Genomic DNA, 16,471 nt, shown 5'->3' on the forward strand with positions numbered 1-16,471 from the left:
TCATAGCCAGCTTGCACCCAAGTGTTTGTATGTTTTGGGAAAAAGACAGGATCAAACTTGATTCTCCCTGGGGTGCTCATTGATTTCACCTTCCTGCCAGTGCAGAGCTCAGCGCCTGAACTTGCTCTGGAATGTTTGTCAGCTGTTTTGTTGGAGACAAATCAGTGTATCGTTGGGAGATGGACAGATCCTGTGGGTGTCTGGGTCCTATGCATTTCTGGTATTCTCCTTAAAAAGCAGAAGTGTGCTGGCCCATCTCATATTTTCCTGTATTCCTGCCATAGGGATGTAATGGACATACACAGATGTATGTTCTGTGAGGGGATTTTCAACCATATTACCCTGCAGTTTTTGTGCAGTCAGACACACCAGAATCTAATCCAGAGCTTGTTAGGGCCTGAGTTTGCAGTCCTTGCTTATATAAGATTTCCTCTCATTTGCCAGTCACAGGGAGATCTTAGGCAGCATCTCACATCTTCATTTCTCTCAGGTGCCCCAAAACTGGGTTTCATGAATATCCGTCAGTAATAAGGGGTGCAATAAAAAAAAAAAAGGGAGCAAGAGTCGTTGTTAATTGAAAACCTCCCCTGATGAGAAAGGTCACTGAAAGTCTCTGTTCATCAAAAAATTCTCCAATTTGTAAAACATGAAACTACTACTGCCTCAGTTCCCAGAGCCCATCCACCCTCCCACCTTTTTCACTATCACAAGGCTAATTGTACGCTAGATAACATTCCCTTTAGCCACACACTCTTGTTTGGTATGACCAGAAAAAGTTAAGATGCGAAATTGGAATAGTGCTTTCAATATATATAGCTGTATTTACATATATATTTTTTATATTGTCTTCTGAAGTTCTCGGGATTACATTCCTTGCTGCTGGGGAGCATTTATTTCAAGCAAATAACACAGACAAGATGCTTTTTCTTTCCTGAAACTTTTGCAGTTCTGAGCCTATAATTTAAAGACTGACCCTGTGCCTTAAGTCTAAAGATACTGCAGACATTGTCCTCCAGGTGTTATTATAGTTTAGCTTTCCTTTGCTGGTTAAGTGTTATGATTTCTGATGATTCTGGTTCATCATATGGATATCATCTGTTGTCTGCACAATTTATTACTCAGTGTTATCTCTAGACAATAGATTCTTAAAGGGAACACAGGCATTTTTAAGAAAGTATATGTAATTCATTGAATGCTTAACATTTTTTACATCAACATTGTTTTTAAGAGTGATCTGCTAGAGAGATGCACAGAATTAGCAAATCTCAGGATTTCTTCTGTCAACTATACTTCTGATCCTTCAAATCCTAGCTGTTTGGTATGTCCAAAAGCATTTGCACTTTTTTCCCCTATAACAGCTAGCCCTACAAGAAGAAACACTGCCTCCCTTTATACCTTGCCTTGCTTAAATAATATCTCAAGAGAAAGAACACCAGTCCTCCTGGAGGATAATCACATCTTGGGGCTCTAACACCTTTTGCTCTCTTAGCCATGCTGATAAGAGCCTTTGGGCACCATCACATCCTGGATGCTAATAATTTTTATTTATTTTGTTACGCAGCCTGCAAAACTGGCAAAGCTCAGTCAAAGGAAAACACAGAAATCCCTCTTTGACAGGCTTTGCTTAGTAGTATCAGCAATCATGCAAAGCAGGAGATCATAAAATACTCATTTTCATTTTTACTCCACCTTCTCTTCAAATAGCTCACGTAGACTTTCAACCATGAATGAATAATATCTAACAATTGCTCTTTGAAGTAAATATTACTATCCCTGTATATGGAGCTGAAAATGGACCACAGGTTGTTGAATAACTTTCTCAGGCATGCATCAGAACTGTACAATCAGGAAAAAAAAAAAGCACTCTTTTTTTTTTTCAGTTCTGGATTTTGAATCAGCAAGATCATGTTTGATAGGAGCAAGCCATTTATTTTAGAGAAGAACGGTTTCAGGCATTTGAGATGGAAGCAAATGTTATTTCCTTTTTTCTTAATAGTTAATTGTTGAGATGATTTCCAGTAGAGGAAATCAAGCTTTAAACTCCAAAACTCTAACAAAACAAAGGTACTTTCTATATATTAATATCATACCTTCTTCTATTTAGATCATTAAACAACAACAACAAAATAATGATAGAGTTGCATCATTATATTTCACTCTACTAAGGTATCTTATTCACAGACTATTTTTGTGGAAAATTGCAGGTATATTATTTTATGTGTTCAGGTCAAGCTAGCAATAACAACAGGAAACACATTTACATCAGGAGAAAGGAAAAAAAACCAGTATATTTAAGTACGTTTTGCCTTGAGCATGAAGTGTGTCAGATGCAGTGAGAGCGAAAGCCAGGTTGGGCTGGGAGAGATTAGGGTGATGGGAAGAAGAAGAGCATCCCCAGAAGAGAGAAGAAAGGTAGGACAGAAAATAAAAGATTCAGGAGAAAAAGAAATTAAATGAGAAAGAAAGATGTGAAGGGATGCAGTGAGAGAGTAGGAAGTGGATATGAAAGAGTCTGAGGAGTGTGATGAGAAGACCTTACCTGCTAGCTGAAATGGGACTCCAGCAGGGCAGCCGTGGGGCCAGCTCGCTGTCATGGCTGGCGGTGCCCTGCAGTCCCTGGCCCCGGGAGTGAAACTGAGCCTGCAGGTGGTTGCCTTAAGGGTGCATGTCCCTGCCCACAGTGAAACCACTTCTTCAAAAGAGAGGCCCCAAGACCTGAGCCACAAGGAAACGGCTGTGGGATGGGTAGAAGAGGGGCCTCTCTGTGGGTCAGAGAGCATCTTCCTTCTGCCAGAGGATGCCTCCACCAAACTGAGCAGCTGCATCCACTCCAGCTGCTCAGTCTCTCCTGGTTATGTAGTCCTTCGCTCACACTTTTACAACAACATGTTTTTTTGTGTAAATTTGGTGCAGCTGACTTTTTGCTGCCTCACTTCAATTCTTATTTTCACAGCAGTTAGTTTCTGCTTTCATGCACTGGCAGTATGCATAATTTCTCTGAGTATTGACGAGAGGAAGAGCAAGCTGTGCTGTTACGCTGAAGAGCTCAAAAAAAAAAAATCCAAATGAAGTTTGTGCAACACCATGGGAATACCCTGCCACATCTGTGTTGTGGGCCAAGGGAGGTTTCTTGTGCTCAGTGAGCGCTTGTTCTGCTGGTGACAGAGGACCTGCTGCAGTCATCTCTGAGAGCCTGAGGGCTGCCACCCAGGCAGGGAGTGGGGCTGTGCTCACACCAGGGGGAACAGGGAACTAGCACTGTTCGCAGGAAGATTCAAACCGAGCTACAGCTGCTCTGAAGTTGTTGCGCAGATGACTTGTCTAGGGAATAAAAATAAAGGCCTCCAGGCTCAGACGTGAGCCTCTAGGGACACAGTCCCTCTGCCCTCAGCCTGTCCCTTCTTGCTGCCCTCCTCAGAGCACAGTACTTCAGGAACTGACTCCTCATCCACTCCCGGTTGTCATGTGTGAAGGGTGGAACTGGCCCGGGTGTAGCTGAAGTTGCTGGCCTCAGCAAGCCCCCCTGGTTTGTACCAGGACAGGACATTGCAGAGGGGCAGACAGATCTCCCTGGCTTGCACAGCTATGCATCACAGTCAACAGGCAGAAAGTGGACCCAGTTCTAAGGGATAAGCTGAAGCATCTCCCCCAGGATTCCCAAGAACAGGCTGGGGGATTTTTATTATTCACACAGCTGTTGTATTTTATGTATAAATTTATATTTTATTATATTCATTCAGTTGTTATTTTTACTTGCTAAAGGCTAAGCATTCATTCTGCAATTGTACAGAACCTGGATAAAAAGAATCCCTAAGCAAATAAACTCAGTGTTAGTAAAGCGTTCTCAGAAATCTGCCAGAGATGATATCTGGATTTTTTATGTTTCATTGATACCTGGTAAATAGCTTCTTCTGCATTAGGGAAGTCAAAACAAAAAGTAAATGGATGAGAACTAGACAGACATACCATAGGTAAAAGAAGACATGGAAAACATCCCAAAGGTAATTGCAGGGGCAATGGGGGAAATGGCACTGAGGCCAGCATTGTTCATGGATATGAACACATGATCTCTCACAAGACTGCCTTAGAAATACAGACTGAGGCAATAGCATTGTACTGTGGTGCTGAAGACAAGTTTGTGTGTGCTGCAGTACAAAGGAAGGAGCTGAAATGATATGAAAACTAGGGAGGTACATATTTGCAAAGATGCAAAAACCAGGAAAGGAAGTATAGGATTCCATTAGCCCTAAAGAAATCATTGCAAACAGGAAAAAGCCATGCTGTCAATAAAGCTTTCTTGGCTGGCATGTTGCCCTTTTTTTTTTCCCGCAGCCCTCACTGATATGCAGTCCCTCAGTGTGGATGAGGTTGTAAGATACCTCTAGAGATTGCCTAGTCCAACTCTATGCTCTCAGCAAGCACAGGTCCCCAGAGCACACCCGGTAAGGTTTTAAATATCTCCAAGGATGAAGAGTCCCCAACTTTCCCAGGCAATCTCTTCAGCATTCAGCCAACCTCACAGTATAAAAGTGTTTCCTGATGTTCAGAATGAACTTTCCCTATTTCAGTTTGTGCACATTGCATCTGGTCCTGTCACCGGGTACCAGAGAAATGAGTCTGACTCCCCCATCAGATATTTATACATGCTGATGAAGTTCCCCTCAAGCCTTCTCTTCTACAGGCTAAACAATCCCAGCCATTTCACCCCCTTCTTGTATGCCAGATACCCCAATCTCTTATCATCTTTGGGAAAACAAGAAGACCTGAGGAAATACAGGCTGGTCAGTTTTGGTACCTGTCAAGATCATGGAACAAATCACCCTGAAAACCATGAGAAGACATGTGGAAAATAAGGAGGTGACCAGTGACAGTCAACATGACTTCACTAAGGGCAAATGGCACCTGACAAATTTGGTGGCCTTCTACGATGGGGTTACAGTGTTGGTGTCTGAGGGAAGAGCTACTGATGTCATTTACCTGGACTTGTGCAAAGCATTTGACACTGTCCTGCACAACATCCTTGTCTCTAAACTGGAGAGACAGGAATTTGACAGTGGGACAAATCAGTGGATATGGATAAGTAATTGGCTGCATGGTTGCACTCAAAGAGTTGCGATCAATGGCTTGATGTCCAAGTGGAGAGCAGTGATGAGTGGCATTCTGCAGGGAGCAGTTTGGGACTGGCACGGTGCAACATCTTTATTGGTGACATGGACAGTGGGATGGAGTGCACCCTCGGCAAGTTTGCTGATGACACCAAGCTGCATGGGGCAGTCAATGCACTGAGGGAAGGAGTGCCATCCAGAGGGACCTGGACAGGTTCAAGAGATGGGCCTGTGTGAACCTCGTGATGTTCAATATGGCCAAGTGCAAGGTGCCGCAACCCCAAGCACAACTACAGGCTGGGCAGAGCATGGATTGAGAGCAGCCCTGGGCTGAAGGACTCCAGGTTGTTGGTGGATGAGAAGCTCAACATGACCTGGCAGTGTGCACCTGCAGCCCAGAGAGCCACCAGTATCCTGGGCTGCATCAAAAGTGTTGTGGTCAGAAAGTCGAGGACAGTGGTTCTTCCCCTCTACTCTGCTCTCATAAGACCCCACCTGGAGTACTGTGTTCAGCTCTGGGGTCCCGGAAGGACATGGAGTCACTGGAGTGTGTCCAGAGAAGGGCCACAAAGACGCTCAGAGGTCTGGAGCACCTCTCCTATGAAGACAGGCTGAAAGAGTTGCGGCTGTTCAGCCTGCAGAAGAGAAGGCTCTGGGAAGACCTTATAGCACCTTCCAGTACCTGAAGGGGGCCTGCAAGAAAGCTGGAGAGGAACTTCTTACAAGGGCATGTAGTGATAGGACAAGAGGTAATGGCTTTAAACTGGAAAAGGGTAGGTTTTGATTAGATATTAGGAAGAAATTCTCCACTCTGAGAGTAGGGAGACACAGACTGCCCTGAGCAGTTGTGGATGACCCATTCCTGGAAGTGTTCGAGCCCAGGTTGGATAGGGCCCTGAGTGATCTGATCTAGTGACTGGCATCCCTTCCAACACAAACCATTCATGATTCTGTGATCTTCATAGCTCTTCACTGGAGTCACTCCGGTAAGTCCATGTGTGTCTTGTACTTTCTTGTAGCCCTTTCAACAATATACATATATACAGGTCTTGCCCTCAGAAAACAGGGGCTAGACAGTTTGTGCTTCTGTTCTGAAACTAACAGATATCTGCCCCAGCCACTTAGTGTTCACTGTTAGCATGACAATGACCTTTCTGAACACTTACATATCTACAAAGCAAGTAGATGCCCGTCCTTTGATTTAAAATTGGGAATTGACCAAAGTGCTTTGTTTTCTCTCCACCTAGCGCATTCAGCACTGGAAACTGCTAGGATTCCACTGAAGATATTTTGCCTGGTGATTCAGCTGATCTGGTATCAGAAGTCTTAATGTACATGTCAGGTTTTCAGTTTAAAAGCTTTTGTGAAAGATGCCATCAGCTAGGACTGTTCGTATCTACCGGACTAAGCCAAAATAAAGTTATAATTTCTGGCATACTAACTTATTCCTAAAGATACTGAACTGGGGGTAGAAAGGGTTCAATGAAAGTTTCATATACACGTATATGACAGTAAAGCGTTGTTCTGAGTGAGCAGGGAATTTTTCCACCATGAGAGAGTGGTTTCTCTTACCAAGTATTTTATCCAAGTTGTGTCACATCCTGGTTGGCCTGTACTGTAACAGTCAGATGAAGCCTATGCCAGTGGGAGCAGCCACATGGTAAGAAATTCTCTAGCTAAACCATATGACCAGATTACCAGCACAGCAAAACTAGACTTACATTTTAGTGCTTGTACTAATACGAATTCTAGCTTAGGGCTAGACCTCTCCCCCATACATTATTAATATAGGTGTTAGCATAAATTATTAATGTAGGTGTTAGGAGAAGCACTTCAGGGTCAACTCCCAACTTGCTGCTTGATTTGAATTCAAAACTTCACTGAGTTGGAATTAATTTCTTTTTGCATGTGAATGGGAGTTCTTCCAGATGCCGTTAGTAAAGAAAAATGCCCAGCTGGGGACCCATGAGTATTGCCACAGCAGATCAATGCACTCAATCCAATATCGTGGCTGCCATATTAGTAATTCTCAAATAAATCAAAGTCAGATTAAAAAATCCTAATTTTGTGGAATAATCTCCTCAAGAGTGGCAATTTCCCTCAGACATCAGCTGCTATATATACTGAAGCATCAGGCTTTATTATTCTTCCTTCAAAAAATAAATGAGTAAATGCTAAATTCATGTCTAATATTACTGTGGACTCTGATCATGTCTATATTTTTCCTTAATAATATACTATAATGATAGACTTTAAAAGTTAAATTCAGATTATGAGAAAACTTTTTTAGGAGTATTTCCTGTGATCTATTTCAATAATATTAAGCAAAGCCAGTTTTGTTAGTAGAGATAATATCTTCTAATAGACAACTGGTACTGTTGAAAAAAACCTCAGTATTCAGGCATTACTTTTTCCAACTACTTGTTAGTTTAACAAGATTCCTACTTAAAAAAACTGTCTTGCCTATACCTTAAAAAAAAAAAATCACAGCTACAATAACTCTTTCCCTTAAAAAGTATTATTATTCATTTGCATTATCTGATGCCAGTCTGCAGTTCAGGATCTGTTTCCACACGATTTACTAAATATGTTAATTCTGGGTCAACACAAAGAGAAACTGTCACTCTCAATAGCAGACATGGCTTTCTCAACAGTGGTTCAAATGTTAGGGGAGAGCTATTTGGCATTTGTGAGCTTTGGCTGGAAAAAAAAGAGCTCTTGTCAGGGCTTTCCTTTCCAAGGATTTCCTCCCCACCCCCATTCTGTTTTTCATTTAATAATGTTCGGTTCTGCCTTTCTGATAGAGCTCATAAAAACCCTGTCACTTGTCTATGGCTGCATGTGTGCATACAGAAGTGTTTCCCCATTTCTGGGTCGAAAAGCACACCACAGTTACCACTTAAACTACAAAGTGGGACAAGGCCCAGGGGTATCTATCTGTTTCTCCTTCGTCTTGCTTCCTGAATTTTATGCAAAGTATAGCAATACGCTCCTTAGAGATGCCAGCTTCAATGATCACGGGACCTAGTTTTGTGAAAAAAATAACATAATCAATCACTACTGCAGGAATGCCTAGTACATCTCCGTGCACGACATGAAGCTGGGGAGCAAGCTGAAGCAGATAGAGAATGGTCTGCGGGCGTCCTCAGCACTCTGGTTGACCAGCAGGAACAGGCAATAAAAATAAAAATCTGGAGGGGAACACATAATTAATGATGTCAGGTTCCTATATGGACACTCAGTACCTTCAGGTCAGTCTTCAGGCCAAGTCCTTCTATATAGCTAACAGAAATGAAGATACAGGAGTGGTGAGAGCTTGCCAGAGTCACGAAAAGAGGCTCATGCCACCTTGAGCCTCTTCCCATTATTTGCTTTGCTCTGCGGGCCAAAAGATGAGGGACACTTCCAAGTTGTTTTGGTCCTCAGTGGCTCAGGTACAGTACTTACACTGATTTTGGTGGGGGAGAACCCAAACGTTCTTGGCACTGTACCACACACCTCATTGCTATCTGGGCACTCGGGCTGGCAAGACCACGCTCTACTGCCCAGTCCACTATCTCAGCTGTTCCCACATCCAGTGGGAATGTTTTGAACCTGAGCTAGAGAGTGCAGATAGAAAAAATGCGGGTCATGTACGTACAAGCCCATTTGTGTCCTTGTTCCTAACCTCATTGTATATATAATATTAGACATATGCACAGATCAGCAAAAGAGGTGTGGGAAAAGCAGATTCACAAGGCTGAAAACACAGGTTAGAATACACTTGAGCAATGGGAGTGGCTATGCAACTGAAGTCTTTGCTTGGAAGAATAGATTTCATGTTCAACCAGTTTACCCAGAAAAGGTATTACCCTACGTATATCATCAAATCTCTTGTAAGATAACTTGATACCATTAAATCCACAACACCAAAGCCCTGGACTAAAGACCCACAGAGCTTGGGAAAGCTCTGGGTGAAAGCTGAGATATTTCTTCTGCCTTATTAATATTTTTTTGCATTCCCTTCCAACCTCCTCACATGTACATATAACTTCTCCACTCAGTCTGACCTTTCTGGGGCCAGAAGGGATGTCTTCCAGGGGATATCATATGTGGAATAAGGGGTCATAAACAGACTGCTGGTAACCAGGCTTAAGTGGATGATGATAGAGGGTTCCTCTCTCCCCCCACACTTGGCAGTACCTCAACACATCTTCTACCTCCCATTCCTCTCTGTGAAGTCATGCACCCTCAAGTCTCCATCTGCCTTGTGCTGGCATTTTCCCAGGGCAGGAATTAGCAGGACAAAGGGAGAGAAAACAATTCACTCCCAGACTCTCTCCCCTCTGCAGCAGCTGAGGGAAGTATCATCCAAAGGCACCTGCATGTAGCTGTAACAGCATGAGGAAGCCCTTGGTTTCACTCCTCAGAGGCGTTAACACTAATGCCAGGGGGCCAAGTGATACACAGCCAAGTGGTGCTGTGGGCACCTCACCTAAATCAGCCAGGACCACCACTGAGCTGTGTACCAAACCCATTTTGGTTATCTCAGAAGGGACAAGTTAGGACTGAAACAATTTCCATGGCTGGGGCGATTATGATGTCTGTCTTCCTTGTGGAATCTGCTCTGGTTTGGCTGAGCTCTGACATGGAGATTTTAATGGAGAAACCAATTTCCACCAATTTCCACCCTTTTGCCTGCTTTTCAAGCTTGGCGGAAGGTAGAAGCTGTGAGCTCTTTGCCCTACTGTTGAAAAAAAGCAGAAGGCTGAAAATTGTTGGGGAATGAGAGATGATATCCTCACCTTGTCTTCTTGGTATACCAGGCTGAAACTGAAGTCTGGACTGTTAAATTCTTGCCCTTTCTCTAGTTTCCTGTCCAAACTTTTTGATTTTGAGACTTCAGCTTAAGGCACGTTTACTTCTCAAGTTCTTTGAAGACTTTAACTAAGAAAGAAAGACTTTGATTTGTTCCAATGAGACAAGCTCACTCGTTATTTTTATAAATGTCTTTTCACACAAACTGCGTGAAACTTTTTCACACAAAGCATCGCACAGGCAGGCTCTGATTTTCTTTTCATTTTTAATAAGGCAGAAGGCTATAACAAACAAAAAGCTTAATTCTACTGTAAATGTTTTTCTTACAAAAATAATGTCAAGTGCACTTTAACATTTGTTTTTTTCAAATATATATACTCATTATTTCAGCGATTGCACCACAAGCTATGCCAACAAGTTTACTGAGAAAAAATTGAAAAAATTAAAATCTTGTGTAGCATTGTAAACGAGTCATTTAAAATCCACATAACAAAGTTCTCTACGCTCCGGGGAAAAGACTTCAAGCATCCTCTTAAAAACTGCCTCTCGTCTCCCGGAGAGAGAGAATCCCTCGGGCTGCGTTCCCCTTATGCCAGCAGGAAGGACACAGCCAGCGCGTGTTTTTCGGCAGGAAAGAGGTACAACACTTTGGGAGACGTGGAACCATTTCAGGTCCTGCTCGGAGCGCCGGTACTTCGATCTCGACCCCGCGAGGGGGAGAACGGTCGATGGCCAGCCTGGCAGAGAGCTGGAGCGCCGATCGGGCCCGGGGCAAGGGTCCGGCCGTGTTCCGGGGCTCACCTGCCGCCTTACCCCGCGGGTGCGGGCGGTGACCCCGGCGGGCGCCGCGCCGAGCGGTTAACGCCCCTCAGCCGGCCCCGGCCCCCTGCGCCCCGCCGGACACCGCGCCCAGCCGCCCGTGGCTCCGCGCCTGCCTCCCGCTCTCCATCCATCCATCTATCTATCCATCCCTCCTCCCTCCCTCTCGCCCGCCCGCACCCGCTCCCCTCCGCCTCCCCGGCCCCGGCCGCCGGCGCTACCCAGGATGCCCCGCGCCGGCGCAGGCGCGGCCGCTCAGGAAGAGGAAAATGGCATAAACAACCCGGAGCGCCGGGACCGCTGAGGAGGAGGAGGCGCCGCCGCCCCGGGCCGCGCGGCCCCTTTAAGAGGCGCGGAGTCGCCCCCTCCTCCTCCCCCTTCCGGAGCCGGACCCGGGGTGACGGCGGTCCCCGCGCCCCTTCCCCCTGCCCGCCCCCTTCCCCATGGTGCCGACCCCGGCGGCGGGGCGGTTGCCATGAACAGCAGCGGCCTGCCCTGCTCGTCGCCGTCGCCGGTGGTGGGGCCGCCGCCGCCGCCGCCGGGGGCGGGGGTCGGCGTGGCGGGGCCGGCGGCCGGCGGGGCGGGGGCCGCAGGCGGCGGCGGAGGGGCCGTGAAGCTGAAGTTCTGCCGCTACTACGCCAAGGACAAGACCTGCTTCTACGGCGAGGAGTGCCAGTTCCTGCATGAGGAGCCGGGCGCCGCCCCCGCCGGCCCGGGGCCCGCCGCCCCCCCCCTCGGCGGGCTCCCGCTCGGCATCCCCCCGCCCGCCGCCGCCGCCGCTGGGCCGGGATACCCGCCCCACGGGGCCAGCTCGGGCCCGTCGGCGGCGGTGGTGGGGCCTAAGAAAGCCGAGCTGGGGGCAGGAGGCGGCGGAGGCGGCGGCGGCGGCGGGGGGCTGGATGGCCCGCGGCTGTCGAGTGAGTGCAGCGGGGCGGCCCGGGGGTGGGGTGGGGTGGGGCGGGGGCGCTGCTGGGATGGGGGCGGTGGGAGGGCGGGCGGCGTGTTGTTCCTCATCCCCCGGAACGCCGCGGTGCTGCCGGAAACAAATAACAACAGCCATGGTGAAGGCGGGGGGCCCCGGGCCGGCGGGGGCTCCCAGGCGGACGGGCGGGCGGGCGGACGGGGCTGTGCCGGCCGCCCGGAGGGGACCCGGGCGGCACTGATGGGAAGGAGCGGGCAAGTGTGTGTGGGAAGGGGCTCCTCTTGTCTGGCTTTGAGGGGCACCCTGACAGCTGTGCGTCGGTCACTCCAGCGCTAGGCTTGGTGCAGGTTCACAGAATGTCTCTGCTAAAAGTCAAGCTGGGAGAAAAGAGGCAGCGCTTTCCGGAGTGGTACCCTCCGATGGGCGCTTCCAAACAACATATGTTGAGTTTTGGCTCTTGGATGTTTTAAATGTTCCAGCTGAAATATAACGTTAAAATTGTAAAAAAAAGTACTCTATAAATAACGATTCACCCCAACATGAGGAAGAACCTGTTTACACTGAGAGCAGCAGAGCACTGGAACAGGCTGCCTAGAGAGGTTGTGGAGTCTCCCTCTCTAGAGACATTCAAACCCCACTGGGACGTGTTTCTGTGTCACCAGCTCTAGGTGGCCCTGCCTTGGCAGGGGGGTCGGACTAGATGATCTCCAGAGGTCCTTTCTAACCCTAGCGATTCTGTGGTAGATATCTACATTATTTACTAGTGTGAACAGAAATTGTTTAAATTTTTTTTCCCGAGTTTTTTTTTTCAGCCCTCATATGCAGCCCCTTTTCAAATGGTGAGAATTCAGAATGCCAGTATATTATTCAGAGTGGCTCTGCTGTTACTGGTTGCTTGTGCATCTTCGTGATGTGCAGTCCAATAGTTAGATGGTGTTTGCAGTACAGTGATTTTAATAACCAGTCATTTTGTAGGTAAAGCAGCACTTTGGCAGGCAAGCAAAAGATGTTCCTTCAGAACAGTCATGCCTCTTTACATGAGTATATTAAGCTTGGCTGCGTTATTGATTTGTGTCATAAACCTGGCATTTATTTACATTAAATGTCTTGTCTACTAAATGGTTACAACCATATTTTTTCTGAAATTAAGATGCTACCATGCTGAACAGCTGTATGTAGGTTTTTAGTGCCTGATAAGTCTTTTGGGATCCTGCAGCTGCTGTTTTGCCAGGTGTGGTGAGCTTGTGCCACTGTGTATTATCTCTGTAGTTGGTAGCTTCTCAGTATTGTACATGAACACAACACTGTCATGTGCACCCTTTCAGGAGGAGCCTGTAATATACAAGTGCTTAAGACTTTCTATTAAAAGCCTTCCAGATTTTTGTCATACTTCGGTTGTGCAAGCTGATGTCCCTATTGCCATTCATTTTTTTTTTATAGGTAGAAATATCTTGGAGAGATTCAGTAACAATAAGGCAATCCTTGTTCATTTTTATTTTGGACAAAGTTAGGTGTGAAACACACTTTTTCCCTGTGTGAAAGAAAGTGACTAGGGGCTTCAGACTTGGGGAGACGATGCATAGTTTGGCTTGTGGGTAAGAGCTGCTATATGAAGGCTGTTCTTGTAAAAATCAGTTAAAAAAATTTGCCCAAGCCCTAAATCTAAGAAAAAACCCTTCAGAATTTTTGTGTACTTGGAGGTTGATACTGCTGAGCAGTTAAATTATTTGAAACACTTGCTTCTCTTGAATGTGTCAGAGGTTTAAAGCTACATAGAGCTCCCTGCAGTTGTACCCATTGTGAGGAGTGAGGGCACCAAGAATGGAGAAACCCACTATGGTGTTTTCAGTGATTGCCTGCTGGGAAGACCACCTCACTTGTTGTAGATTTGCAAATTGTAGGAGGCGAAAGCTTTGACTGGTAGAAGATCTTAAAGGAAGGAGACTAGTTAGGTAAAAGAAGTAAGGAAAAGAAGGACGGGGAAATTTAAGTTGAAGAGCCAGGGAATGGGCCTAGTTTCACTTCTAAGCTTCCTTGCTTTGCTATGCATTTGTGAAACAAATAAGGAAAATGGCTTTTCAAAATCTGGAGTTGATATACATAGGTGCTGACAAGGTAATATCTAAGTTCCTTACCTTGTTGATGACCTGTGGTGTTAACAGTATGATTTTCAAGTGGATGGAATGAAAGTTTTATTTCTATGAATGTAGGAAGTAATAGATAAAGTTATACAAGTTCTGAGGATAAGAACATGAAATTGGGAATTGCCAAAAATCACCTGCCTGTACAGTCTCACCGACTGTCTTCCCTAATTCAAAAGTATTTGGTAGTCTTAACATAGCTGTGGATGTCACCTTCTCTTCCTCTTTCCTCACTGGACCCCAGCCTCATTCAGTGCATAGAGCAGATAATGCTCATTGACTAATTAACTGGGTAGTCCTATTTATTGTTAAAAGTGGGTCAGTGCCTCATTCTAACATGCGTGTTACTCTAATCCTGCTTTGAGTACAGGATTATTAATTTACTTATAGGTTTTTCTGTGGTAATCACAAAGGCCCCTCAAATACCAACGTATTTTTACAACATGTGGGGTAGGAATATTGAGTGACAAGAAAATGGTAAACAGTGAAAATACAAGAAATATTTCAGTGCAGAAGTATTTCGACATGAGAGTATGAAGTGGAATGAGCAGGTGACATCCTCAGAGCTAACCAGGAGAAGTTTCTCAGTCAATGTGTGGTTAAGCTGTTCTGTGCCGTAGATGTTCTGAATGCTAACAACTGACAGGATTCCAGAAGTGGTCAGATACCATTAGAAGAAAACTCCGCTTGAGATTATTTGATGCATCTCTGATTCAGACTCCTCTTCCTCTACATATGGCTGAGAGCCTGCTGGGAAATCCTGCTTTATCCTTGCCTCATGCGTATGCTTTTGTCCACATATCCACTGCTGTTCAGCATCAGAGATGAGGTAGTGGGCTAAATGTGGCTTTGGCCTGATGGTGTGGCTTTTTATGTTCTTGGGGAGCAGGACTGACCATGTTGATGAGCTCTGCCCACTGTCCCCAGACTGTTTGACATTTGGAGCACATGTGTTCAAAGCATCATTCCTTCTCCTTCCCCAAGAGTTGTGAATGCTCAAGCCTTCTGCATGGTTCACCTTCTGTATGTAAGGACTGTCTACAAAACAGGAAATATAATTACTATTGCCTGTCTAAAATTTGATTAAAAAAGATCCTTTTCAGTAGAATCTCTGTGACGAACTAAGGAGGAAAGAAAAAGAAAAAAAAACCAACAAAACATTTTCTCCAGATTTGCTAGCTGCTAAAATCTACACATGATGCTTTTCTAATAGAAAAGCGTGTCCCTCATGTCAGCCCAGTGAGCAGCAGTGGCAGCAGGACCAAATTTGTACTAGGCTGTAGAAGGAGGGAAATGGGGGAATGACTGGTACTTGATATTTAAGGGAAAAGATATGATGGATTAATAGGATTTTAAGGATTAGCCTAGGGAAGGATGGGGAGAGGGCATGGCAGCCTGAAAAATTTCTCTTCTGTATCTGCTTTGTGTTCTCTCTAGCACTTTCTAACTTCTGTGAGCAGCAGACCAGCAGCCTGCTTTGATGCACGTGTCTGGCTTGTTCCTAGGGCACTGTCCCTTCTCAGTGCTTCTGGGGGGGGAGGGTCTGGAGGGAAATGTGGTTGTGGTATTAAAATGTGTCGTGTATATACCTAGGTCAGACAAGTTAAAGTTGCGTGGACATCTCAGTTGTATTTGTTAGCTTTCAACTAGTTGAACAGGTGTAATATTCCTTTGTGTGTAGACCTTATAGTAGATATTGATAGATACAAGCTAAAGTGTGGCTCTAAAAATTTACTAACTTCCCCTCTGCTTTTTGCTGTAGAGTACATAACGCAGAGTGCTCACCCTTTTGTCTGGCCTCTGATTCCTATAAATGTGTCTAAAACCCTGAGGTGCTGAGCTGAGGAGTGCCAGCTATGCTCAGGGCTGGCAGCAGCAGCACTGGTGGGTGGGTTGGTGCCACTGGCCAAGGAGCTGGCCATGGTGAAGGTGCTGCTCCTGTTGCCCAAGTTTCCTGTGCCTGGGGCTTGCCCACCCTCTTGTTGTGAGATGTTTTCATCTGGCTGTCTACTAGAAAGCCTTTTGCAAAGCCCTGCTAGGAGCCCTGTAGTTGAAATACAGGCCTGTGTTTCTGCAAGGTAGTGTTTTTCTGTGGCTACTGAGAAAGCCTGTCTCTGAATAGACTTTACTGCCAGCTTGTGAGAAGGTGGAAAGAGACTTCAAGACTTGGGGTGTGTTTGGGTGGCCTAATAAAAGTATTCTGTCTGTTTTTGTAGCTCATCACTCACACGGTATGTCTGGTCAGAGCAGTAGTGGCCTCTGCTGTAGCCAGTCTATGCGATTGATTAGTGGTTAGCTTAGTGAGCATTACAGCTGAGGTTTTGTGAAATCCATAAATATGCTAGGATTGGTGTGGAAAGACCTAGCCATTTGTATGTTTTTTGCTTTTTAAGAGGCGTTTGAGTTTTTACACAGTACATTCCTTTTTAAACAAAATGAAGCAATGGATATAGAAAAAATGGGAAGACGGCCATTCAGCAAAACAGGTACTAAAGGTAATCTGTTACATTACACTTCTTAATGCAGTGAAGCAATGGTCAGGATTATTCTAAATATGGATTTTTCTTGTCTTTGGTAGCATTTCAGTATTTACAGGTTGAAATATTTAGAAACAGTTATGTCAAACTTTTAAATAGTTACAGTATGTCACATACTGGTCACTTTTCCCTGGGTTTGTTTCTTCTTCA

The 16,471-nt window shown here is 45.5% G+C and overlaps 1 protein-coding gene across 5 annotated transcripts in view; it reads left to right on the top strand.

The window, feature by feature from the left end:
• Positions 1 to 10,827: 10,827 nt before the first annotated feature.
• The window catches only part of PAN3 (poly(A) specific ribonuclease subunit PAN3), an 80,021-nt gene continuing 74,377 nt past the window's right edge, over positions 10,828 to 16,471 (top strand). For 3 of the 5 annotated variants that reach the window (XR_010428281.1, XR_010428280.1, XM_064645441.1), the window contains exon 1: positions 10,828 to 11,638. Coding sequence is in view for 3 of the 5 variants with exons in the window: in XM_064645441.1 (XP_064501511.1) it covers positions 11,197 to 11,638 (442 nt within the window). In the remaining 2 variants the exon portion in view is untranslated. The remainder of the gene's footprint in view (positions 11,639 to 16,471) is intronic. The other 2 variants (XM_064645442.1, XM_064645440.1) reach the window with 2 other exon arrangements.

This window comes from Pseudopipra pipra, chromosome 2 (genome assembly GCF_036250125.1).
Source record: "Pseudopipra pipra isolate bDixPip1 chromosome 2, bDixPip1.hap1, whole genome shotgun sequence".
Lineage (NCBI taxonomy): Eukaryota > Metazoa > Chordata > Aves > Passeriformes > Pipridae > Pseudopipra > Pseudopipra pipra.